At 36.5% G+C, this 26,537-nt stretch overlaps 3 protein-coding genes across 5 annotated transcripts; 2 read left to right on the forward strand and 1 right to left on the reverse strand.

Annotated features, from left to right (window-relative positions):
• Positions 1–569: 569 nt before the first annotated feature.
• LOC130974809 (uncharacterized) lies at positions 570–1,622 on the reverse strand. The gene has a single exon (XM_057899658.1). The coding sequence runs from the start codon at positions 1,620–1,622 to the stop codon at positions 570–572; it is 1,053 nt and encodes a 350-aa protein (XP_057755641.1).
• A 2,337-nt stretch (positions 1,623–3,959) lies between these two features.
• On the forward strand, positions 3,960–9,960 carry LOC130973941 (potassium transporter 11-like). 3 transcript variants are annotated; one of them, XM_057898637.1, is made up of 9 exons: positions 3,960–4,074; positions 4,890–5,060; positions 5,857–6,082; positions 6,497–6,742; positions 7,222–7,272; positions 7,404–7,664; positions 7,780–7,947; positions 8,085–8,339; positions 8,778–9,959. In XM_057898637.1, the coding sequence occupies exons 2-9, from the start codon at positions 4,932–4,934 to the stop codon at positions 9,824–9,826; spliced, it is 2,385 nt and encodes a 794-aa protein (XP_057754620.1). In that variant the 5' UTR covers positions 3,960–4,074; positions 4,890–4,931; the 3' UTR covers positions 9,827–9,959. The 3 variants fall into 3 exon arrangements, with proteins under 3 accessions (XP_057754620.1, XP_057754622.1, XP_057754623.1); XM_057898639.1 differs by lacking the exon at positions 3,960–4,074 and adding an exon at positions 4,098–4,317; XM_057898640.1 differs by lacking the exon at positions 3,960–4,074 and having other exon boundaries at positions 8,778–9,960.
• A 335-nt stretch (positions 9,961–10,295) lies between these two features.
• On the forward strand, positions 10,296–15,072 carry LOC130976516 (potassium transporter 11-like). Its single transcript, XM_057901395.1, has 8 exons — positions 10,296–10,465; positions 11,072–11,297; positions 11,986–12,231; positions 12,340–12,390; positions 12,545–12,805; positions 12,911–13,078; positions 13,656–13,910; positions 14,004–15,072. The coding sequence occupies exons 1-8, from the start codon at positions 10,337–10,339 to the stop codon at positions 15,008–15,010; spliced, it is 2,343 nt and encodes a 780-aa protein (XP_057757378.1). The 5' UTR covers positions 10,296–10,336; the 3' UTR covers positions 15,011–15,072.
• The last annotated feature ends 11,465 nt before the right edge of the window (positions 15,073–26,537 follow it).

Below are 26,537 nucleotides of genomic sequence, written 5' to 3' on the forward strand. Positions count from 1 at the left end.
CTACATACTAATTCAAAGTGGTAAAATTCAAATTATGCATGCATCAAATCAACATAGTAATTCGAATGACCCTGATTTGAATTACACACAAATACTTACCCACACTAGTTCGAACTAGCACCCGATTTTAACACCCATAGTAATTCGAAGCAAGCTAATTCGAATTACCCACAATTTAGCTACCCATGGTAATTCGAAATACCCCCATTCGAATTACAATGGTTTTTCCTATAAATAGAGTTTGAAATAACCTCATTCAAGCCACTATCACAAACTCCTACTTCACCAAATCCCAGAGAAAAGTTTTTTCAAACGACTCCAAAAAAGGGTAGAACAGAATATTCAGCCGATGGGGGATAACCCAGACTGACTTTATTGTTTGGATGGAGTCGCCCATATAGCCGGTGTCATCAATGAAGAGGTTAGTGCAAGCTTCTCTCTTTAAAATAGGAGTTAAAGTGCTTTTTTTTTTCATATTTTTTTCCTTTTATATGTTAGAATGGTAGTCATTATTTAGCGTTGTTAAGTTAGATAGGATTGCTATATAAGTGATTTTTTCTAGTGGTTTATTAGTGGTCACAAATAAATAGGATAGTGCAAGAAGTAAGGACAACAGCTCTAACCATTGGCATGATGAAGGCCGAGATCACATGATAATCAAGACTCCTGTGATCGCTCGAGATCGACGTTGCCAGACAAGTATGAGGTCTGTTGTACTGTTTTACCTCCCAAATACCCTTGCGTTGGTGGAGACTGATCCTAATCAACCATGTGCACCCTTTCCCAAATTCAGTACACTTCCCAAGGTACTTGCGATAATCGGAGTCCACCACTTTGTACTGTACCCCGCGTCGGATGCTATATGTCCTCATGCTTAACACAGCCTCCTCTTTATCCTGAAATCGCTGACCAACCTGAAACTTTAAAAGACCTCCGGTTCTATGGGTATCTCTAGCACCAAATCTAGTGGGTTCCCTAGCAACCCCCTCCTGTCTCATGGCATCCAAGTCCAAGGATGAAAAGTACGGAGGGTACTGCTGAGTCCCAGAGCTAGAACCGCCGCTAGCCCCAACTAGATTACTCGCTGTAATGTCATCACCACTATCATCAGCAATGATGTCCGACTCCACATCATCAGCGTCATCATCATCCGGCAATGCATCATCCATACTAGCCGGTGCCCCACACTGTAAGAAAATCGGCACCCTATCAACGATACCAACCTCGCCGCCACCACTGCGGTTGAGATCAACGGTGAACGACGGGGAGGCCACAGGCTCGTCCTGAGGTGCAATCACAGGCACAGATGAAGATGCACCAACATGTCTCGAACTAGAACCGGCTGCCGTACCTGGAGTTTGGGTATTCCGGTTCGAACCTCCTATGTTAGAGACCACATCAATCAGCTTTGCCAACAACTCAGCTGTCCTAACTTCGGGATACTGCCGATGACAATGGAACAGGACCTCCAAATCCTCGTCACTCCCTATGACGAACGAATCGTACTTCATGTCATCTCGCAACACTGAGATCGGAATGCGATAGAATAACTTCTCAACCCGTTTTACGCCTTGCAGCCCAAGCTTTTGTATTATAGAATTTAGGAAGTCATTGAAGCTCATTGTAGGTCTCATAAAAATACTGAGGGGATCCTTATTAGTGAACTTCACACCAGAGCGTGTTTTTTTCTTATGGACCCTCTGTAGTGCACCAACACTAAAAAACTTTCCTCACTAGCCATTATGTTTCACTTTAATGAGAGGAATTCATGTTCACACCATACTTATACACGTATGGGGCCACATAATTCGAAACAACCAACTTCGAATTATATATATATATATAATTCGAATCAACTAGCTTCGAACTACATTTTGAATTCCTTCCTTCATAATTCGAATCAGTGTGATTCGAACTACCATAAGTCAACCTACATGCATAATTCGAAAGAGTTAAATTTAAACTACTTAGGACTTCATGCATGCATAATTCGAGTTGACCAAATTCGAATTACACTTCCCTATTAATTCGAATTGATATGATTCGAATTACATAGAAACTTGCTTTTGGGTGAACCACATTACATTTTTCGCTTTGGTAGAATTCTATACTTTTTTCAACCATTTGGTTTAATACCGTGCTTTGTCCTAAATTTTATAAATTTTTATTATAAATAAGATTTGTGATTTTTTGTATTTTAATATATATTTATATATGGATGCCTAATTAGAGATATTTATGTATATATAAATTATAAGATATTTATAATCATTTTTAGTTTGGAACAATCTAATAAATTTTTATTTTTAATATATTTTATTAAAATATCTAAATAATAAGAGAAAAGATATGATAATTAATATTTTTTTAACTAATAAGATTATTTATAGAAAAAGTAACAAAAATCATATAGATAATTAACTTTCCCTTTTTTTGGCGATGAATTGCAATATACATTAATAGTATGAGTCACCCAAATATTTATTAAAAAGTAATTAATTAATTATTAGCAACAACATGCATGATTAGTGGTAGTACTGGTGGTAGTACAATTTTTGATAATAGTAGTAGTAAATTGCGATACTTCAGCATTGACATTTAAGGGTTTGACTGTGATGGAAACACTACTAGAGTTGTGCTCCTGCTTCTGCTTATTTCACAAAGCATAAGGAATATAAAAATAAAATAGATAAACAAATAGACAAGAACCGAACTTATCCCATTACGGTCCCTTTCGTGTCGAGTGTATAAACCGCAAAAAATATTATTAATAATTGAATAAAAACAACAACATAATTCTGAAAAACGAATCCGCTAAAGAACTACACCAGGTAGTTCTCGTACCTAACTTATTTAATACTATATCCGTTTCGTAATATTTATTTCTTAAACCGACTAAGAAAAATAAAAAACTATATTTTGATAATAATAAAAAATTAATCTGATATAAATAATTAAATATAGAAGTTTTAATAATACAACTATTATTATATTTGTTTCCCATTTCCAACCTACATTTTTTTTAGATAAATTTTAGGTAGCTTAATATTATTTATTTATTATAAATGACAAAGATTTTAAAACTTTAATAAGGAAAATGAAACAGATATTATTTAAAAACATTTATAATAACTATTATATTTAAAATATTCATAAATTATAAAAAAGTTAAATAATAAATGGCCACAAATATTTAATTTATAAAGGAATATCTACAAAGTAGATATGGAAGTTCAAAACTAATCATTGGTATCATGTCAAAAAAAGGTAACTGTGGTTATCATATTTATACTATTTTTAGAATATCATTAAGTTTGTATTATTTTTTTTCGTTCTTTCATTTTTTTTATCACGATATTAAAATTAAATTCTTTATCTATATTTATATTATATATAATGAAAATATGAGAAGTGGTGGTGCATAATTTTCTTTTATAAAATATCCTACATCTATGCATTTATATTATATAATATATGGAATATAAAAAATGATTGGAAATATAACTTTTTAGTAAATATCTTTTATATTATATAATATATTTTCTTTTAATTTTTTAAGATTAAATCCAAAATATCTTAATTAAATTATAAAATTTTATTATTTTAAATAATTCTCTTTTTTTTTTGGTGACTAAATAATTCTCTTTTTGTTAATAAGTTTACACGTATTTAATTAAAAATAAATGAATAAAATCAAAGATGACAAAAATTGACGGAAATGATCCGAGTTTACCGCGCCAAGTGCCAACTATAATATGAAAAGACAAAGAGAGAGAGAGTAATTTTGAAAGTGGATCTCACGTAACTGACGTAAGAGCGAGTGTATATTTTTTTTTTTTTACTGAGAGTATTTTCAGCACCGCTTATTATGAATTTTATTCAAGAATTTATTACTAACGAATAACATTTTATATACACAGGATGAAATTCAAATTTTATTATCTATTTAAATAGACTAAAAAAGTTAATTCCTAAACCAACTAAAATTGATGAGTGTGTATATTGGTCAGAAGAGAGTGTGTGATGTTTTCAGCAGAAGCGGACAGAATATGCGCCGAGAGAGAGATGAACAAGGTACTTCTCTTCTTCTTCTGACTCCTATCATGTGTTGATATCTTACGTTCCCCTATTGGTTCTCTCTTTCTCTCTCTCTCTCTCTCATAAACCGACCTTCGCCGCCGTCGCGCTTCATCATTGTTTCCTACTTCGTAAAAACCTTCCCCTTTTCTTCTTGTTTTTCGTTTCGTTTCTTTGCTTCAATACTTTAAGTCGAAAGGTACCAGGTGAGGTGTGTGAGAGAGGGAGTTGGTTTTTCAGGTGCGGAATTATTTTTTTTTTTTGAATGATTTGCATTTCTGAGTTATTTCTTCTTCTTGCTGTTGAGAATTTTTCTATAGCTGTCTGAACTTGAGCTAGAATTTTAATCTCTGTCCATGTCTTGATTTTTCTTAATTTATTTTATTCAGAAAATGATATATCAATCACAAAGCTTCAAACTTCTTCTTTGTCTTTTTTTTTTTTAAATATAAATTTTGCGGATAGAACAAAATATGCAATCCTAAATTCCAAAACAGCTACTTTTGTGCAAAGTTTGAGGTTTAGTATTTTTGGATTGTGCTGACGTTTGATTTACTGTGAAAAAGCTGAGCTGACGTTTGATTTATCGTAAAAAAGTTGAGGTGGTACCAATCTATTATGGCGTTTACCCCATTCCTATAACCCGAGGCTGTCAATTTTTGACTTTCTTTGTTACTTGTTGACATGGAATCACAAAGTGAACTCCTGAATAATTCAATTTTGCTTTGTCTTTTTGGATTTTATGAGTTTGGTTTTTGGATCCTGTGTTTGGAATATGCATAAACTTACCAAGCACTTTTCTGTTCTCAAAGGCATAGGTCTTGTTATTGAAGTTTTGATAAAGGAAAAAGAAAATGGCTTCAAGATTAGGTAGTGATGATGATGCTGATAATAACAAAGGAAGCATGTGGGCTTTGGAGCAAAAGCTGGATCAGCCAATGGATGAAGAAGCTGCAAGGCTAAAAAATATGTACAGAGAAAAAGTAAGATATGCAAACTAATTTTTCATGTTCTTCTTTCTCTTTCTAATTTACTGAATTGGAATTCTATTTGTTTTCTAGGAAAACTGAAAAAGTATCCAGTCTTTCCTAATTAGTAATTAGCCTTTAATTAACTTTCTTAATTAATTTATGGAATTGAGAAATTAATGGTATACAATTGAATAAGTGCCTTATTTATACTTTTGTTTTTTCCAATTGTATTTTTCGTATTATAGGAAAAAGGATACAATTGGGAAAAAATGCTATTCTTACTACGTTTTAGTGATATGCTGTTTTAACTTGGTAGTATAGTAGATATGCTTGTGCATACTTTGAAAAGTGTTGTGTCGAAAATTCTAGTAAAACATGTAAATATTTTATTAGAATTATGGATGTGGTTCAACTGGGTTTAAGCCTAGTGAAAGGGGCTAGTCCCTTGTACAATGTGGCAAACTGCGATTTGATTCTTAATTAGGAGAGGTGCCTACATGTTGTGTGATTGTATCTGATCAATCATCAAACAAGATTTCCCTCATTGGAGGGTACCTGTGAGAATTATTCTTTCAAGAAAAGAAAAACAATCATGAAGGTGGAATTTAATTCCAGAGCATTTTTCTCATTTTGAAATCATATACTTAAAAGAAACTCAAGCACAAATCTAAATTCTAAGTAGTAGAAGAAGAAATTCAGGTTTCTACATGATGTTTTGGGTAGAAGTTCAATCTGGAAATCTTCATTCCAGATCCACCTACTACTATTTGGTATTAAGTTCCTTGTTATGCTGTTTTCATTTGTACAGAAATTTTCTGCGCTGTTGCTTCTTCGGCTTGCATATCAGAGTCTTGGTGTGGTTTATGGAGATTTGGGAACTTCCCCTTTGTATGTTTTCTACAATACATTTCCTCATGGAGCTAAAGATCGAGAGGATGTTATCGGAGCTCTTTCTTTGATTATATACTCTCTCACACTAGTGCCACTCCTCAAATATGTTTTTATTGTATTGAGAGCAAATGACAATGGCCAAGGTATAGATTGTTGTCCTGGTTTTATAGTGACATCTATTCATGTACTGCCAAACAATCGGAAGTGGTTTTTTTTCACACTTATTATTTAAAAAGAAAACTACTTTTGTTTTTGTGGCATCACATGATTGGTTGTCAATATAAAACTTCATTACAAAGATAGTGTACAGAAATTAAACTCTAAGGAACTTCATCTAGTATGATAGTGCCTGGCGGACACCAATATGTCTTAATACCACACATTTCACCTTCTGAATATATGACATTTTATTTTGAAGTTAACCTTTTTAATTAAAAGCTAAGTTGGTTCTTTGACAAGTAAAATATACTGCTATATCCATTTTTAAGACATTTCATGATAGCTTAGCATTGTTGAGCTGCAACTAATTCTTATTGAGCTTTATATCTGTGGACCAGGTGGAACATTCGCTCTCTACTCCTTGCTTTGCCGACACGCAAACCTTAAAATCATTCCCAACCAGCATCGTACTGATGAAGAGCTCACCACATATAGCCGGGCTACAATCCATGAAAGATCATTTGCTGCAAAAACCAAAAGATGGCTTGAGACACACGCATTTAATAAAAACTCCATCCTCATGCTTGTCCTTGTTGGTACCTGCATGGTGATAGGAGACGGGATTCTTACCCCTGCTATATCTGGTATGTGTTACCTGATCTTGTTCCTAATTTCTTGCTATTTATTGCCAATGACTCACTAGTAAAGTGGCACAAGGAACTAAGAAAGAGGTGTACATGGGGCCGAAGGTCCTGTGTAGGCTAGGTGGTGGGAAACAAAGCACTGATTAATCAGGGCCCTCTTCGCTATGAAGTCCTTTCGTATTTAACATAAGCTTAAAGCTTGGGAAGGGCCTTGATGCATGGCCTTAGGTCTGGTTGGGAAATAGATTATTTAAGCACTAATTGTAAAAATAAGAATTATCAATTCTTCGATATGAAAATACACCTTGGAGGATCTGAAGCATCTTAAAAGTAAACATGTTAGAAAAAACGTATAGTATGGGTGATTTTAAGATTAATCAATTAATTTGATTTTATTCATTTATTTACTTTTATATTGCATATTTTTTAGTGGATCTTCAGTTTATGCAAGACATATGTAACTATATGTTCTATTGCAGTTTTATCTGCTGCTGGAGGCATCAAGGTAAATCGCCCCGATGTGGATAGTGGTATGGTACTACTCTTGTATAAGTGCATTTTACTTCAATTTCTACCACTTTGTGTAACTAGCATTCAAGTTTCAGCTGGTTTGTTTTCCTGAAAAGATTTTCTTTTCTGTTGCTGCCTTGCTGAGTTATAGGCGTAGTTGTGCTGGTTGCTGTTGTAATACTAGTCGGGTTATTCAGCTTGCAACATTATGGTACGGATAGAGTTGGTTGGCTCTTCGCTCCAATCGTCTTACTTTGGTTTCTGCTAATTGGAGGTATCGGTATGTACAACATATGGAATTATGACAGCAGTGTTTTAAAAGCATTTTCACCTATCTATATATATCGGTATCTAAGAAGAGGAGGGAGAGAAGGTTGGACTTCCCTTGGTGGTATCTTGCTTAGCATAACAGGTGAATTCATTTTTTATTGCCGTTGTATCCTCATCGTGGAGAATATTTCAGAACTAATAATAAAGTGAAGTGCATTGTTAACTTGAACTCGACAACCGGTGATCATTTATTTCAGGGACGGAGGCTCTTTTTGCCGACTTAGCTCATTTTCCAGTCTCATCTGTACAAATTGCATTCACTCTAGTTGTGTTCCCTTGCCTTCTTTTAGCATATTCTGGACAGGCCGCCTACCTTCTATTAAACTTGGATCATACGAAAGATGCTTTCTACCGTTCTATTCCAGGTTTGTCTTAGACTTGCTTTAAAGCTTCTATTGAGAGTATAAGACAAGTCAAATTTTGCATTAAATTCTTTTGTTTACTGCTATGCCATTTCATGCCCGAAAGTGACTGCCTGATATATGAATCCTCTGCCGTGCAGAAAAAATATATTGGCCCGTATTTGTCGTAGCAACAGCAGCAGCTATTGTAGCTAGCCAGGCTACAATAACAGCAACCTTTTCAATTATTAAGCAAGCGCTAGCTCACGGCTGTTTCCCACGAGTCAAAGTTGTACATACATCAAAGAATTTCCTTGGCCAGATATATATTCCAGATATGAATTGGATCCTTATGATTCTTTGCATCGCTGTTACGGCTGGGTTTAAGAATCAAAACCAGATTGGAAATGCATATGGTATGTTTCTTTCTGAGGTTAAATGTGTTATGCATATTTTGGCACATTTTTTTCTTCCTAGAAATTTCATTATTAGAAAGAGATACCAAGAAATATACAAGTTCTAGCAGTATTATGCATGCATCTCGTCTGTCAAAACCTTTATTGTGCGAGCAAACTCCCAATTTGGTCATTGGCAGCTTTTGCATCAGATAGTCTTGTCCTTCACTGTTTTTTTATTATACTCGAAGTTTCTAACCATGTAAAAAGGTGGTCCAAATTTTCTCTAGAATTAGAAAATGATGATTGTAATGAAAATGGTGAAGGATGAGATTGTCCAATGCAAAAGTCATGACTTGTCAATAAGACCAAGTTGGGGGTTCACTCTTATTATGCGTATTAAATCATTTATTGCTACGTCTTGATTTAAAATCTCATATAAATGCAATGTCACTACAGGTACTGCTGTTGTGTTGGTCATGCTGGTTACAACACTGCTCATGATTTTAATCATGCTGTTAGTCTGGCACTGCCATTGGATTCTTGTCGTCATTTTCACACTCACATCGTTGGTTGTGGAATGCACATACTTTTCAGCTGTACTATTCAAAGTTGATCAAGGTGGTTGGGCACCCCTTGTAATTGCTGGAGTATTTTTCATTATAATGTATGTTTGGCATTATGGTACCCTGAAGCGCTACGAGTTTGAAATGCATAGTAAGGTCTCAATGGCATGGGTTCTTGGCCTCGGACCGAGTTTGGGACTTGTCCGTGTCCCTGGAGTTGGATTAGTATACACAGAGCTTGCAAGTGGAGTACCACACATCTTTTCCCACTTCATCACCAACTTACCAGCCATCCATTCTGTGGTGGTTTTCGTGTGTGTCAAGTATCTTCCTGTCTACACCGTTCCAGAAGAAGAACGATTCCTTGTAAAGAGGATTGGCCCCAAGAACTTCCACATGTTCCGGTGCGTGGCACGGTATGGCTATAAAGACCTGCACAAGAAAGATGATGATTTTGAGAAGAAACTATTCCATAATCTTTTTGTGTTTGTTAAGCTCGAGTCGATGATGGAAGGATTCTCTGATTCTGATGAGTACAGTTTGTACGGCCAGCAAACAGTGGAGTCTAGAGATGCTGTGTTGAACAACAACAATAATGACAACACAGCTTCCTCAAATGTTGACTTGTCAATTTCGACAGTAGATTCAATAGTACCAGTTAGATCTCCATCACCTGTGAATATCACTGTACAGTCATCCGATCGTGTAAGCAGCCACACCGAGGTTGATGAACTCGAATTCTTGAACAACTGCCGGGATGCCGGGGTGGTCCACATACTAGGAAACACAGTTGTGAGGGCAAGGAGGGATTCAAGATTCTACAAGAAAATAGCTGTTGATTATATATATGCATTCCTTAGGAAGATATGCAGGGAGCATAGTGTGATTTTCAATATTCCTCATGAGAGTCTCCTAAATGTTGGTCAAATTTTCTATGTATAGTGCCTCTTCCATTCCTCTTAAGATGTATCATTTGTGATTTTTCCTTTTTGTGCACAGTTGAGAAATATTATAGGATATGAACGCATTATGCATTTAATAGTTAAGTTTTGTATGTATTATTTTCTTTGAAATATGAATAATAAATCATCATTTTTGCATTATGCATTTAATAGTTAAGTTTTGTATGTATTATTTTCTTTGAAATATGAATAATAAGTCATCATTTTTTTTTGTAATTATATATTGACTTTTAATCATTTTACTATTTTTAGGATTTGCAATGATCTATCATTTTTTTTCTTTTTACTGGAGCATTTGCAGTTACCTATTAACTTGAAATGCTTGTTGGTTAGTTTAGAATGTAGAGTGCGCTCGTTTATGATTAAAACTGAATCTCATGCACTTTTTTCAATCTGTAAATGGTGTTAAGCTTTTGTCGAATGATTAAAATTTTCTCCGCACTCGTCTGGAAAAGAAAAAGGAGTTTATCTATCAACTTGAGATTCATTTATGCTGACAACAAACGAAGCATATGGGAGTAACCTAAAGAAAAAGGGTAGCATGTGGGCTTTAGATCAGAACCTCGATGAGCCTATTGATGACGATGCTGTGAGGATCAGAAATGTATCCAAAGAAAAAGTAAGCTTCAAACTCTCTTTTTCATATTCCTCTTCGTTTCTCTTTCTCTTCCCCAGTTGGATTTTCGTTTTATTTGAAAAACTATGAAATGTCTAAAACCTATCTTGTCTTGCATAATTAAATAAATCTTTTTTTTTCCTTTCCTTTTTTTCTGGACCAATTCCTTAATAAATTGATGGAATTGAATGATAGCATTTCTGGTTTATCAATCAGCATTCAATACTATAGATATAGAAATTCAAAGATATGCTATTTCAATTAGGTAGTACAGTAGATATATGCTTGTGCCATGCTTGCAAAAGGGTTCATGTTGAAAAATCTTAAAAGGAAAGAGGTTAAATTATTCAATATAATTATTTTGAATGTGAATCATTGGGGTATAGGAGCATACCTTTTATATAATAGTTTATTTCAAATATTCAAAAGAAATTCAAGCACAAACCTAAATGCTAAGTAGACTAAAATTCAGATTTCTACATATTGTTCTGGGTAAAATTTCAATCTGGAAATCTTCATTCCAGATCCAATTACAAGATATTGTACTGGCTATTAGAGTATTAGTATTTTCTATTAAGTTCCTTGTTAATTCTGTTTCCATTTCTACAGAAATTTTCGGCTCTGTTAATTCTTCGGCTTGCATATCAGAGTCTTGGTGTGGTTTATGGAGATTTGGGAACTTCCCCTTTGTACGTTTTCTACAATACTTTTCCTCATGGTGCTAAAGATCAGGAGGATGTTATTGGAGCTCTTTCTTTGATTATATACTCACTTACACTGGTGCCGCTCATCAAATACGTTTTTATTGTATTGAGAGCAAATGACAATGGCCAAGGTATAGATTGCTGCAGTAGATTTTCGTTATTCAATTGATGTACAGTAATAGATTTTGTTCTTCAAATGACAATGGCCAAAACCAACTTGGGTTGGTTAAGTAGTCAGCTCACTTGTACGCTTAAATAAGTGTTAGTGGTTTGAATCTCCCCTTGTGTATTAAGCAACTCATTGGCCAACGACAGATCCTTAAATAGAGCTACGATATGCGACGGATTAGTCATCAGTCTGCTGGACTGGGAGATACTGTAGAAAACCAAAAAAATAAAAGATGACAATGGCCAAGGTATGCACTGGTGTTCTTGATGTGAAAAAGTGGTTTGGTGTGGTTTTGGTTTGGATTGTGAAAAAACCACATCATGAACACTAGTGTAGACCTTGGCCATTGTTAAAAATCTTACACTTAGATTCATGTGGTGGATCTGAAAGGTTGCTAGTTACTTTTGCTGATTTGGCTATAGATAATTGAGTATTTGTAATCTGAAATTTCTTTATTCACAATGATAATATCTTGTTGATGTACCTATCTGAATTTCCATTTTGAAGCTAACCTTTTAAGTAGAAGCTAAGTGGATTCCTTGATAAGTAAAATATATTGATATTCCCATTTAAGCCGTTTCAGATAGAAATGTCTGTTTGGCATTGCTGAGCTGCAACCAAGTTTTACAGAGCTTACATCTGTGGACCAGGTGGAACATTTGCTCTCTACTCTTTGCTTTGCCGACACGCCAACATTAAAATCATTCCCAATCTGCATCGTACCGATGAAGAGCTCACTACATATAGTCGGGCCACCATCCATGAAAAGTCGTTTGCTGCGAAAACTAAAAGATGGATAGAGGCACACCAATATGCTAAAGACACTATCCTGATCCTTGTCCTCATTGGTACCTGCATGATGATTGGGGATGGGATTCTTACCCCAACTATTTCTGGTATGTGCTCTGTTTGCACTTGATCTTCTTGTTCCTGTATAGTTTATAGTTCTGTGAATGTGAACTTTCTTGATATTTATTCTAACTAGATAAGGTTATCTATTGCAGTTTTATCTGCAGTTGGTGGCATCAAGTTAACTATCCCTGATGTGAAAAATGGTATGGTACTACTCCTAAATACTCTTGTATCAACGCAATTTTTTATTTTTATTTTATTTCTCAATGCATTTGCCATGTGTAACTAATATCAGAGTTTAAACTAGTTTGCTTTTGCTTTGTTGAAAAGATTTTTCTTTTTGATGTGGTGTTTCAGAAGTGGTAGTGCTGGTTTCTGTTGCAATAATAGTTGGGTTATTCAGCTTGCAACATTATGGTACGGATCGAGTTGGTTGGCTCTTTGCTCCAATTGTCTTGCTTTGGCTTCTCCTAATTGGAGCTATTGGTATATACAACATATTGAATTACGACCGCAGTGTTCTAAGAGCATTTTCTCCCGTCTATATCTATCGGTATCTAAAAAGAGGACGGCGAGAAGATTGGACTTCCCTTGGTGGTATCATGCTCAGCATAACAGGTTAATAAGTCAGTTTTCATTGTTGTTGAATGATGATATCCTCCTTATACGTCATATTTCAGAATTGTTCATGTGAACTTAACACTGTTGTTTGATTCATTTCAGGAACCGAAGCTCTTTTTGCTGACTTGGCTCATTTTCCAGTCTCATCTGTACAAATTGCATTTACTGTTCTCGTGTTTCCTTGCCTTCTCTTGGCGTACTCTGGACAGGCCGCTTATCTTCTGAATAACTTGGATCATACGCAAGATGCTTTCTATCGTTCTATTCCAGGTTCGTCATAGTATTAAAATTTCTATTTTCTATGGACACGTGGTGTGAGAGAGGGCATTACCATCTGATTTGATAGTATGGCTGAAAAATAGTGCAGATTTTGATGAATGACTTCGTCTGTAAAAGTTACAAAATGTAATACTTTATGTCAAAAATGTAAAAAGAGCATGTGACATGTATTTGCACACCTATATAAAATGTTAAAACCTGTATACTTTGTTTATCAGGATAGTCATTGAAATCTATTATTCATGTGGGATCAAGAGACTGGGTTATGTTGGCATTAAAATTAGTGTAATCAAGATCACAGCATAATTGACATTGTTGCTCATGATGAGTAGTTTTCTTAAAAAGTAGAATTTGATATCGAATTTAGCAGGAAATTCATTTGTTTCACTGCCAAACCTTCCTTGTGCCTAAAGCATTGTCTTATTCTGATGTTTATGTGAATGCTGTGGAGGAGACAAAACTATAACAAAATTCTATATTTCTTTCTTAGAATGATGCACATTTGCTTCTTCATTTCTTCATTTAGCGCTTTAATATGTTTGTTGTTGGTTACCTTTTTGCACGGCAGACAAAATGTACTGGCCGGTATTTGTTGTGGCAACAGGAGCGGCTGTTGTTGCAAGCCAGGCTACAATATCTGCAACCTCTTCAATTATTAAGCAAGCCCGTGCTCATGGCTGTTTTCCGCGAATCAAAATCGTACATACTTCGAAGAAGTTCCTTGGCCAGATATATATTCCAGACATCAATTGGATCCTTATGGTTCTCTGCATCACTGTTACTGCTGGGTTTGAGAATCAAAGCCAAATTGGAAATGCATATGGTAAGTGTTTCGTTGCCTAATGGCGCGAGTCATATTTTTCGCACATTTAAGATCTTGTAGTGAAGAGAGTAACAACATTTCTTGTTGTAATAGGTACTGCTGTTTTGTTTGTGATGCTGGTAACAACATTTCTCATGATATTAATCATGATATTAGTGTGGCACTGCCATTGGATCCTTGCCATCATTTTTGCCGGCGTATCATTTCTTGTGGAGCTTTCATACTGCTCTGCTGTGCTATTCAAAGTTGATCAAGGTAGTTGGATACCCTTTTTAATTGCTGGAGCATTTTTCATTGTCATGTATGTATGGCACTACGGTAAGCTGAAACGATACGAGTTTGAAATGCATAGTAAGGTCTCAATGGCATGGGTTCTTGGCCTCGGACCGAGTTTAGGACTGGTTCGAGTTCCCGGAGTTGGACTAGTATACACACAACTCTCGAGAGGAGTACCACATATCTTTTCACATTTCATAACTAACTTGCCGGCTATACATTCCGTTGTAATTTTCGTGTGCGTTAAGTATCTTCCTGTCTACACTGTCCCGGAAGAAGAACGGTTCCTTGTCAAGAGAATTGGCCCCAAGAGTCTCCACATGTTTCGCTGCGTGGCGCGATATGGCTACAAAGATCTCCACAGGAGAGACGATGATTTTGAGAACAAACTCTTCGAAAGTCTTTTCTTGTTTGTCAAGCTTGACTACATGATGGAAGGATGCTCGGATTCAGAGAATTACAGTTCGTATGAGCAAACACCGGCGGAGTCGAATAACAATAACGAGAATACACATTCATCGAATATGGATTTGTCAGTTACGTCAGTAGATTCACTAGAATCTGATAGATCTGAATCACATGGGAATATTGCTTCACGGCCACCTGAGGTCGATGAACTCGAGTTCTTGAACAAATGCCGGGATGCCGGGGTGGTTCACATTCTTGGAAACACAGTTGTGAGGACGAGGGATTCAAGATTCTACAAGAAAATAGCTATTAATTTTATATATGCATTCCTTAGGAAGATATGCAGGGAAAATAGTGTGCTTTTCAACATTCCTCATGAGAGTCTCTTAACTGTTGGTCAGATTTGCTATATATAGTGCCCCTTTACCTCCTCCTGTTTTATGCAAATGTGGAATAAAATACTGGGAACACATCCCATGAGATTTTTGAATATATTATACGTTGAACCTGAAGTGTCTGAATATTATGTATATTCAAATGTATAGAAAATAATTTTTTTATAGAGGAACTAAAAAAATAGAAATAATTAGAAAATAAAAAAATACTAGCCTAAAATAAAGAAAGATTTTTAATCATAAAATCCCTAAAAGTAAGCTAAACTAAAACTAAAAAGGATATTATAATTAATTCTATTTACAAAAAAGATTCATGAAATAAATTAGAAATCTGATTTTAATTTGATCTAGTCAACATTCTCCCTCAAGCTGGTTTGAAGATATCCTTCATTGATAGCTTGCTTATTATGCTATCAAAGGTCTTTTTGGATAATCATTTAGTTAGAACATCTGCCAATTGTTCCGTGGTCGGAACATATAGGATACAAATCTGTCCTCTTTCAATCTTTTCCTTTATAAAATGATCGTCAACTTCAACATGTTTAGTTTTATCATGCAGAACTGGATTATGGGCAATAAAAATTGCAGATTTGTTGTCACAATACAACCTTATTAGTGGAGAAATGGGAACCTTTAGTTCTTGTAGAATTTGTTCTACCCATAGTGCTTCACATATTCTATGAGCCACTGCTCTAAACTCAGCTTCTGCACTACTTCGTGCCACAACACTCTGCTTTTTACTCCTCCATCTAACCAGGTTTCCTTCAACAAAGGTGCAATACCTAGATGTTGACCTTCTATCCATGACATTTCCAGCCCAATCTGCATCTGTATAGGCTTCAACTTGAAGATGTCCATAGCTTTTGTAGAGTAACCCTTTCCCAGGCGACCCCTTCAAGTACCTTAAGATTCTAAAGACAGCATCCATGTGTTCTCGGCTAGGTGAATGCATAAACTGGCTTACCATGCTCACAGCAAAGGCTATATCCAGCGTGTATGGGATAAATATATTAGCTTCCCCACTAACCGCTGATATCTCCCTTTGTCCATTACATTTTCTAGTTCAACTAGTTTCAATTTTAAGTTGGGCTCTATAGGTGTTTCAGCAGCTTTACAACCAAGTAATCCCGTCTCTTTTAAAAGATTTAGGATACTTCCGTTGGTTCATAAAAATGCCTTCCTTAGACCTTGCAAATTCAATTTCAAGAAAGTATTTTAATGAGCCAAGTTCTTTGATTTCAAAAGCTTTGGCAAGCTTTTCTTTCAAGTCTTTCAGCTCCAAGCTATCATCACCTGTTAGAATAATGTCATCCACATATACAATTAAGATGTCAATTTTATTAACTGCTGAATGTTTATAGAAAAGTGTATGGTCAGCTTGGCTTTGAGTATAACCAAGTCCCTTCACCACCATTCCAAGTCGTTCAAACCAAGCTCTTGGGGATTGTTTCAATCCATATGGAGATTTCTTTAGTTTGCACACTTTATTCCTCCCTAATTCAGCCTCAAATCCAGGTGGAAGTTTCATGAACACCTCTTCCTCTAACTCCCCATTCAGGAAAGCATTCTTTACATCCAATTGATGTAAAGGCCAATTGTAATTCGCAGCAAGAGATAAGAGAATCCGCACATAGTTGAGTTTAGCAACTGGAGCAAAGGTCTCTCGATAATCTACTCTATAGGTTTGTGTAAATCTCCTAGCTACTAACCTAGCCTTATACCTTTCTATGCTTCCATCAGCATTGCACTTGATGTTGAAAATCCACCTGCAGCCAACCAATTTTGTATTCTGTGGTAGATCTACAATCTCCCAAGTTTCATACTTCTTGAGTGCATGCCACTCTTCCATCACTGCTAATTTCCAATTGGGATCATCTAGTGCTTCCTCTATATTTCTAGGCTCAAACAGATTTGTAATTTTAGAAGTAAAAGCTCGATGTTTTTGAGAGAGATTTTGGTAAGAAACATAACTGGAAATAGCATGGTTGGTGCTGGTTTTGAGTACCTTTTTTGTGCAGGTTGGTGCGGGCAGAAATTGGCGAATTAAAAATTATTAAAATATATATGTTGCAAGTATAGTTCTTAACTCGCCAGAAATCCACTTATCAATTTAGAAAGGTGTCGCAGAAATTTAAAATTAAAATACTGCGAGTATGAATCCCAGGTCGTCTCCCAACGAGTTGCAGAAAAGTGTGCTATTTTATTAATCAGATGTTTTCAAAAAGGTTTGAGTTGAGTAAACAGGAAACTAAATTGGAGAATTTGAATAATGTAAATAAAAGCCTTGACTAGGAGTTGATTAGTTGGAAGCCCCATTATTGTTGGATTACTCTCTAGATTAATTAATAATTAAAGGTTATCCTATTTAGTTATCTATTACTAGGTAAGGAAAAGTCAAACAAGTTGGAATGCTACGTCCGTTCACAAGTTGCAACCCACTTAATTAAAAGGGATTGGTGTTAGTGACTAGAGGGCAATACAACAATAAACCCAATTACAATCTTTCTTTTAAGCTTTCCAACTCAAGGGTTCCTTTCAATCAACTCCCCATCAAGTTAGGGAACTACTCGCTCATTGTGAATGTAAAATTTATAACATATGAAAAGGAATTAAAGAAAGACATTGTAAATAAAAATCAAAATAATCAATTAAAAATAAAAGTAATCCTTGTATTAAATAATCCTAAAAATATTCTAATTGTAAAATTAAATAAAGCAAAGGACATGGAAGAGTAAAGCCAAGTAAAGAAAACGAACTAGAATGACGAAGTCTTGATGAGGTAATAACTCTTCTCAGTATCCCAATGCAAAAAGTGGTAGAAAAATAAAATTCTAAGAACTATGAATGTGTAGAGAGAAAAACCTAGAGGAGGAGTAAAAACTAGATCTCAAACTAAAACTGTATAGAATGAATTGTTGTCCCTGGTTTCTGCATGTTTTCTGGCTCTAGTCTGCTGTTCTGGGCCGAAAACTGGGTCAAAATAGGGTCCAAAATCGCCCCCAGCGAATTCTGCAGAGTATGCAGATCGTGCACGTCACGCAATCACGTCATCCATGCGGACGCGTCATTCGCGTTTTTCCCTGCCACGCATTCGCGTCGTCCACGCTTCCGCGTCACTTGTGCTTTTCCAATCCGCGCGGTCGCGTGAGCCATGCGGCCGCGTCACTGCAATTTCTCCTCTTTTGCGCGAACGCGTGAGCCATGCGGCCGCGTCACTTGTCGCTGGTTATCTCCTCAATTTCTCGTGTTCCTTCCATTTTTGCTAGCTTCCTTTCCAATCTCCAACTCATTCATGCCCTATAAAGCCTGAAACACTTAACACACAGATTACGGCATCGAATGGAATAAAGGAGAATTAAAATGCATAATTAAAAGTCTCTAGGAAGCAGTTTTCAATCATGTAATAATTTCAGGAAGGAAATATAAATGCATGCTAAATTAATGAATAAGTGGGTAAGGATCATGATAAAACCACACAATTAAATACAATATAAACCATAAAATAGTGGTTTATCACAGGTTCTGGTTTCTTTCCTAAGGACTATTGGAAAATTATTATTAGAAGTAGCAATATCAGATTTACCTGGAAGATCCTCAGGTACTACAGTTGGGCCGTCTTCCAGGTTTTCAGATTGGGATGGTACAGAGATGATGGGCTGGTCTCTATTCTTCTTAGGATATTTTCGATCATAACATCGAAGCTCCTTTTCTGATTGTGGTATTTCTTTTTCTGTTTGTGTTCCAACTAATTCTGGCACAATTTTAGAATTGATTTCCACATCTTTTTTGGCAATTATTTTAGAATTTGTTTCATCAGTGAAAGTTGTATCCTCAATATGTATGATAGGAGTGAGTAAAAGTTCATGCAAAAAATTTTCTTCACTTAAACTCTCCCCCTGAAGAAATTTTTTCTGAAAAAATGTTTCATGCTCCAAAAAAGTAACATCCATGCTTACATGACATTTCTTTGTGTGTGGATTGAAACATTTATAACCCTTTTGACTTGGGAAATAGCCAATAAAAATGCATTTTTCTGCCCTTGGATCAAGTTTACTTCGGGATGAAGGTGTATGCAAAAATACATTACAACCAAATACTTTTAAAGGTAAATCAGAATGCAACCTACATGCTGAAAAATTCTTTTTGAAAGTATTCAACGGTGTGCAGTAATTTAACACACGCGTAGGCATTCGATTTATGAGATAGGTTGCTGTTAGGATAGAATCTCCCCATAAGTACTTTGGAACATTACCCTCAAACATAATGGCACATGCTACTTCAAGAAGATGTTTATTCTTTCTTTCAGCAATGCCATTTTGTTGGGGTGTATTGGGACATGTAGATTGATGTTGAATACCTTTTTTTTTGAAAAAATTCACCAAGATTTTTGTTAAAGAATTCAGTACCATTATCACTTTTTAATATTGAAAATTTTGTGTCAAATTGAGTTTCTACCATTTTTGGAAAATACTGAAAAATTTTAGAAACCTCAGATTTTTCATGCATGAGATAGATCCAACATAGTCGTGTGTGGTCATCGATAAAAGTCACAAACCATTTCTTTTCAAATTGAGTTGTTATTTTCGATAGATCCCATACATCACTATGAATCAACTGGAAAGGTTTAGATGCGTGATAAGGTTGAGAGTAATAAGGAACTCTATGACTCTTTGCACGAATACAACTTTCACATTTAAGTAAGGAAGAATCAATATTCTTAAACAAACTTGGAAACAAATGTTTGAAATATAGAAAATTAGGGTGTCCTAGTCTGTTGTGCCAGAGCATTATTTGGTTCTTTATAGGCATAGAACTTATACCACTAAATCCTTGAGCTACTTTATCTTTCGAAATATCCTCAAAATGATAGAGTTCGTCCATCATCTTAGCATTGCCAATCATCTTCCCCGAGGTCTGGTCCTGAACAATCCCATGAGTGTCAAAGAATGTCACAGCACAATTGGAATCCTTGAAGATTTTACTAATAGAGAGAAAATTACAAGAAAGCTTTGGTACATGTAGAACATTTCTTAGGTCAATATTTTTGAACAATTTAATTGTACCTTTTCTAGCAATGGATGAAAAACTACCACCAGCAACTCTAATTTTCTCATTTTCAAAATAAGGAGAATAAGTTTTAAATAAAGGAGAGAGGCTGGTCATATGGTCAGATGCACCTAAATCGACAATCCATGGTGCATTCAAGTTTGAGGTGCAGTTAAGGGACATAAGAATACTAAAATTACCTGTTTGAGCTAAAGAATCACTAGGAGTACTAGATATAGAACTAGAATTTAACAGTCTTATGAGCTGCTCAACCTGTTCCTTACTCAAGGATGATTTTTCAGCCTCATGAGCAGTTGGGGTAGAATGTATTTTAGGACTAGGTTTGCCGCCTTTAAGATGTGCTGGTTTTCCATGAATCTTCTAGCAGGTTTCTCGGGTGTGACGAGGTTTATTGCAGTGGTCACATCAAAGATTGAAGGGATGCTTCTGATTTGATGAACTTTTAAGTGCAGCAGGTGCCACTAAGAGTGCATTAAACTCCAAAGAAGTCTGTTCAGTCTTACCTTTCCCCATCATCACAGCTCTATGAGTTTTTTCTCTTCTAACCTCAGCAACAACTTCTCCAATTGATGGTAGGATTGCTCTTCCAATAATTCTGCCACGAACTTCTTTCACTGTTTGTTGGTGGTGTTTGGCATCAGCGGCTGAAATCCACTTGTAGTTATTGAAGTGGTCAAGGTCCTGCCACACCCGCTTCAATGTGTGGAAATATTTGGTGATATTGTCACTCCCTTGTTGAATTTCTCTAGCTTTTAGAGTAAGTTCATAAATCTAGAATTTATTCCCAAGATCAGAGTACATCTCCTTTACATTATCCCATAATTCTTTGGCAGTGGTATAGTACATATAGTTACTATTGATATCCTCCTCCATTGAGTTCACCAGCCATGTCATCACCATAGAATTTTTGGTGTCACACACATTATATTGTGTGTCAGTGACGTTAGGCTGGCTTCGCTCACCAGTGAGATATCCAATCTTTTCTCTTTCACGAATGTACATCTGAACTAATTCAGACCACCTAAGGTAGTTTGACCCATTAAGTCGAAATGTGGTGATCTGAACTGAATAGGAGTCACCACTAACTAGTACCCACTGCTCAGATTTTAAATCTGATGGAGTAGAAGTGGTGTTCTCCTTTTGTTCATGATTAATGACTGAGAAACTGTCAGCAATATCTATAAATCAGAGGCACATTGCAGAGATTCTGCTCTGATACCAACTTGAAGTGTCTGAATATTATGTATATTCAAATGTACAAGAAATCATCTCTTTATAGAAGAATTACAGAAATAGAAATAACTAGAAAATGAGAAAAATACTAGCCTAAAATAAGGAAAGATTTCTAATCATAAAATTCCTAAAAATAAGCTAAACTAAAACTGGAAAGGATATTATAATTAATTCTATTTATAGAAAAGATTCATGAAATAAATTAGGAATTTGATTTTGATTTGATATAGTCAACAGTTGATATATTCTTTTTTATTATAATATAAAAATTGATAGGAAATAAATGTTTAATTGGACTGCATGAAGTTTTATATTAGATTGTATGGATGGAGTAGAACTTGCTACGAGGGTATGAGCAAAAAATATATAGACTACATGGGGATAGTCATATTGCTAGGAGGCTTTGGTATATGGTATAAAATTTAAATTACATTGAATGTGTATGAAATTTAAATTTTTTAGTCGAAATTTTACATAGTTTTGTTTGGCTTTTCAGGGTGGTAGGATCATATGCACAAGAAAAAATATACTGGAATGTCCCAACAAGCTAGCCAGGTCATCCTTCATACGAGCACATTGGTACGTCCCAACAAGCTAGCCCGGCCATTCTTCACACGAGCCGGTTTTGGTAATGTAGCCTACATGCTTGAGTGGGATTATGATTGGATGCTGGTGTTTTCTATCAAAAGGTGCCGGAGTCACATACTTTTCATTTGCCTGTGAAGAGATGACAATCACTCCGTATGATGTAACTTACCAGTTAAGACTTTGGACGAAAAAAAATTCTGTTAGTGGCTACATGACAGGGTGGGAGATGTTCTATGATGAACATAGTAGGGAAGATTTATGTATGCAATTGCTAGGAGTCGTAACGAAGTCTGCTGGCAAATAGGATCAGAGTAAGTGGCTTGTCAACCTATTCTGATTTTGAGTGATAGTAAGTCAAGATTTAGATGAGGATTCCATGCAGGAGTGACATATGCAGTACATTCGAGGGTATCTCATGCAGATCATAGGAGGTATCCTTTTTTTGGATGCGTCAAACTCCCAAGTCGATATAAGGTGGCTCCCACTTTTAGACTCCAGATGTCTTGGGATTCTACTGTTCTGCCTTTCTTTGCCAGCAGATGTGTCGGGTGATACATAGCAAGTAGCAAAACTTGGGTAGTTGCAGTGGTTTGCTCCTTTTTTGGACGTATCCTTGCATCATTCCATGTCGACCCCAAAGATTTGGCGAGCAGAGGGTTTTTATTGACACAGAGTTATTTAGTATTTTTTATTTATTTCGTTGTTCTCAAATATCTCGATTAAGAATATGTAATTTATGAGAACTAATGGGGTTTGCAGGTGGTTGGAATACAAGCCAGTTAGGGACCGTGAGGAGACAAGGATGAGGATTTGATTTTCAATAGTATCAGGGTAAGCAATGTAAGTAATCCATATATTGCTGCCTTCAGGTGGCATATTTAAATCAATTATCAATTTCATAATGTTCTTTTTCACGGTACCATTTGGCTGAGTGTCATCACCAATCTCTGAAGAACTCCTCTCACATAGATCAACCAGATAAACAAATAATTACAAAATATGAATTTTGAAGAAATGATTGTGTCCGTTTCCGATTAATTTTACATCACCATCATCACATAATCGATACCTATGCCAAACAAATAAAAATAACGCTATTAAACAGATCAACAAAATAAAATTATCAATTAATTAATATTTATTTAAATAATACATTTTATAATAAAAATTATTATCTACTTCTATTGGATATTTGTAGTAAATTTTTTCCCACGCTTTCTGTGTGCCGACAAATAGCATGTAGAACAAGATTACTCAATATCGTCAGACAACTCAAATCTGGTGAAATGTCAATAAATATATGTTTAGGAGAACAAAATATAATAAATTCATTATAATCTAATATTTCTCTATCATCATGAATTGTTAATAGCGGGGTTTGAACCATTTTACAAATAAAAAAGTAAGAGAAGGAGGTAAAAGAGGTAAAGAAGTGAATTTCTGTATGTTAGTGCAAATGAATTCACTTCAGAGCAACTCCAATGCTTCAGATTCAATAATACTTTTTTTTTCTAACAAATTGAGTTCCCAACCGTTGGAGAAAAGTGGAGAAGGGTGATGTGCGGAAAACGGTCCGACACAAAACTCACCGGCAAGTGTACCAGGTCGCATCAAGTAATAAAACTCACGGGAGTGAGGTCGATCCCACAAGGATTGAAGGATTGAGCAACTTTAGTTTAGTGGTTGAATTAGTCAAGCAAACAAGTGTTGATTGTGTGAAATTGTGTTGACAGGAATTAAATTGCATAGAATGTAAAAGGGGAGTGGGTGATTTGCAGGAAATTAAAGGGAACAAAAAGAAAAAGAGCTGAATCTTAAAGTGCAAGTAATGTAAATTGCAGAAACTTAAAGTGCAAGAAATATAAATGACTTGAAAAATAAAAGGGGAATGGGAATTGGATCTGCAGGAATTAAACAAGGAAAAGCAAAACTCAACAGAATGAAGAGTAGTTGATGGAATTAGTTGAACCAGATCTCAAAACTAAAAGGAAAATAAGCTTGGTGTAGTAATTAAACAAGGAAATTAAAATGGAAACCAATAGATCTCAGGACCCAAGAGACTAGATAACTAAGTCTAGATCTCAATGCCTTCCTAGATCCAAATTCAGATAGCAAATGCAAAATTTAAGAAGAGAGCAATGTAGAAATGTAAATCCAAGTTCAATTTTCAGAAGTTGCAGTAAGAAAAACAGAGAGATCTCAAGGTGAGATTGAGACAGAATTTCCTCAATTCTTCAACACCCAAGACTCAAGACAAGTGCAAAGGAAATTGAAAACAAGAAAACTAAGAGGAAGAGAATTCAATTCTCCTTTCCCAACACTCAGAATCTCAAAATAGCTCAAAACCCAAAAGCTCTCTACTGTGAGTACTATGAAAATTCTCAAAGAAAACTCTAAAAAGAAAAGCTCTCCCAAAACTTCAAATCCTAAGCTATTTATACACTTTCTTCAAATGATCATAGAGCCTTGAATTTAGGCCTTGGCTTTGATGGAATTGGGTTGATAGTAGCCTCCGTTGATTGCTCTTGGTGTTGGGAAGAAATCCACTTGTGAACCGGGCCATGAACCATTCACGTTTGAGTCAACATTTGAGGCAAACGTTGACTCAAACGTCCCTTGTGTGAGGCATTATGCAGATAGCCCATTTGCTGTCATCCACGTTTGAGGTCAAACGTGGGTTTTCCCAAGCTCCTTTTTGGCCAACGTTTGGCCTAACGTTTGAGGCAAACGTTGGCGCAAACATGGCTCATCTAAACCATCAATCAAGGGTGCTCTTCCATGCTCTTTCTTGCCAAAATGTAGCCAACGTTTGACCTCACGTTTGAGGCAAACGTTGGCTTAAACGTTGCTGTGCCCAGGAGTGTTATTTCTCTTCTTTTTGGCGCCAACGTTTGACCTCACGTTTGAGGCAAATGCTGGCGCAAACGTTGGCCCCTTCCCCTACTTCATCTTCAGCCAACGTTTGCCTCAACGTTTGAGGCAAACGTTGGCGCAAACGTTGGCGACATCCAGGGGTGTTCTTCAGCTGCTTCTCACGTTTGAGTTAACGTTTGAGGCAAACGTTAGCTCAAACGTGAATCCCTTCTTTCCAAGCTTTATTCCTCCTGTCATCAATCAACAATTGTATCAAAGCTATGCCATAATCATGAGAGTTATTCTTCTTCTTGTCATATGAGCAATTATGGCACAAAAACTCATGAAAATGCAACAATTTATCCATGGTTGATTGAATCAAAGGAAACATGAATTTCAACCCAATTGGCTTACTTATGGCTTAAGAAAGTGCATAAAACTAAATGAAAACAAAGGAAAAAGACTAGTGAAACTAGGCTAAGATGACTTGTCATCAAAGGGTCCCCACACAGTTTTCAAGAGGAATGAGTCCTTCTAAATGGAGACTTGGGATAACCAATAATAACTTGCCAAATGACAAATTATTATTTAAATAAATAATTATATTAAATAATAATATTTTTATTTAATTAATGATTATAATAATTAATTAGACTAAATAATAAAATTTCTATTTAACTAATGATTTATATTAATTATTTATGTCATAATTAATATTGAATATTATTTATATTATTATATTAAATTATAATTAATTAAATTTATTTAGGGGTAAGTACGATTTTGGTCCCTTAAGTTTAGTGCCAGAATCGAATTCGTCCCTCTTGTTATTTTGCCATTAAAGTCGTCCTTAATGTTTTTTTTCGTATTAAAATCGTCCTTTTCAATAAAATTTTTTGTTTTATTCCTAAACTACCCCTATTCTATTTTAATAATAAAAATTATAAAATTAAAAAAAAAAGAAAACGCGTAAAAACGCGTTGGGGGAAAGGGAAAGGGAAGGGGAAGGGGGGGGGGGAGGGGGGGAGGGGGACGGCGCCAGGGAGCCTCCGTCGTCGCCGCCGCCGTGACCTCATCGTCGCCGCCGCCTCCTCCAGAACTCTGATGATGATGACGATGAAGGGAGAAGAGAAGCCGCCGCCGCAGTCTCGCCGTTCCGCCGTTGCAGCCGCTGCCTTTCTTCGAACCAGATCTCTTCTTTGTGCTTTGAATTTCTGTTTCTCTGTGTTTGTTTGTTTCTGTTTCTCTGTTTCTATGTTTCTCTGGCTTTGTATTTCTCTGTTTCTGTTTGGGGGTAGGGGAAGGGGAGGCGGGGAGGGGGAGGGGGAGGGGGAGGGGGTGGGGGTGGGGGGAAGGGAAGACGCGCGGGTGGGGTGGGGGGAAGGGAGGCGGGACTGGCGATGGGGGTGGCGGTGAGGGTGGGGGTGGAGGAGTGGGATGGGTTGTGGTGGTGCCGTGGGTTGTAGGGTGGCGTTGAGGGTGAGGGTGCGGGATGGGGTGGTGGTGGTGGTGGTAAGGGTGCACGGTAGGGGCGGGGGTGGGAGGGTGGAGATGGGAGTGAAGGCGGGGATGTTGGGATTGTGTGGGGTGGCGGTGAAGGTGCGGTGTCGGGGAGGGCGTGGAGGTGGGAGTGGTGGGTGTGGCGGTGCAGTGAGTTGTGGGGGGTGGCGGTGAGGGTGCAGGGTGGGGGTGGTGGTGAAGGGGAGGTCGGGAGGGGGAGGGGACGCGGGGTGGGGGGAAGGGAAGACGCGCGGGTGGGGGTGGGGGGAAGGGGAGGCGAGGAGGGGGAAGGGGAAAGGGGGAGGGG

Source organism: Arachis stenosperma, chromosome 4 (assembly GCF_014773155.1).
Source record: "Arachis stenosperma cultivar V10309 chromosome 4, arast.V10309.gnm1.PFL2, whole genome shotgun sequence".
In the NCBI taxonomy this organism is placed as follows: domain Eukaryota; kingdom Viridiplantae; phylum Streptophyta; class Magnoliopsida; order Fabales; family Fabaceae; genus Arachis; species Arachis stenosperma.

Coding starts and splice junctions, on each gene's coding strand:
- LOC130973941 (XM_057898637.1), top strand. CDS start 4,932: ATGGCTTCAAGATTAGGTAGTGATGATGATGCTGATAATAACAAAGGA. Junction 6,743..7,221: donor TCTTACCCCTGCTATATCTG/GTATGTGTTACC, acceptor GTTCTATTGCAG/TTTTATCTGCTGCTGGAGGC. Junction 8,340..8,777: donor CCAGATTGGAAATGCATATG/GTATGTTTCTTT, acceptor ATGTCACTACAG/GTACTGCTGTTGTGTTGGTC.
- LOC130976516 (XM_057901395.1), top strand. CDS start 10,337: ATGCTGACAACAAACGAAGCATATGGGAGTAACCTAAAGAAAAAGGGT. Junction 10,466..11,071: donor GAAATGTATCCAAAGAAAAA/GTAAGCTTCAAA, acceptor CCATTTCTACAG/AAATTTTCGGCTCTGTTAAT. Junction 12,391..12,544: donor TATCCCTGATGTGAAAAATG/GTATGGTACTAC, acceptor GTGGTGTTTCAG/AAGTGGTAGTGCTGGTTTCT.
- LOC130974809 (XM_057899658.1), bottom strand. CDS start 1,622: ATGAGCTTCAATGACTTCCTAAATTCTATAATACAAAAGCTTGGGCTG.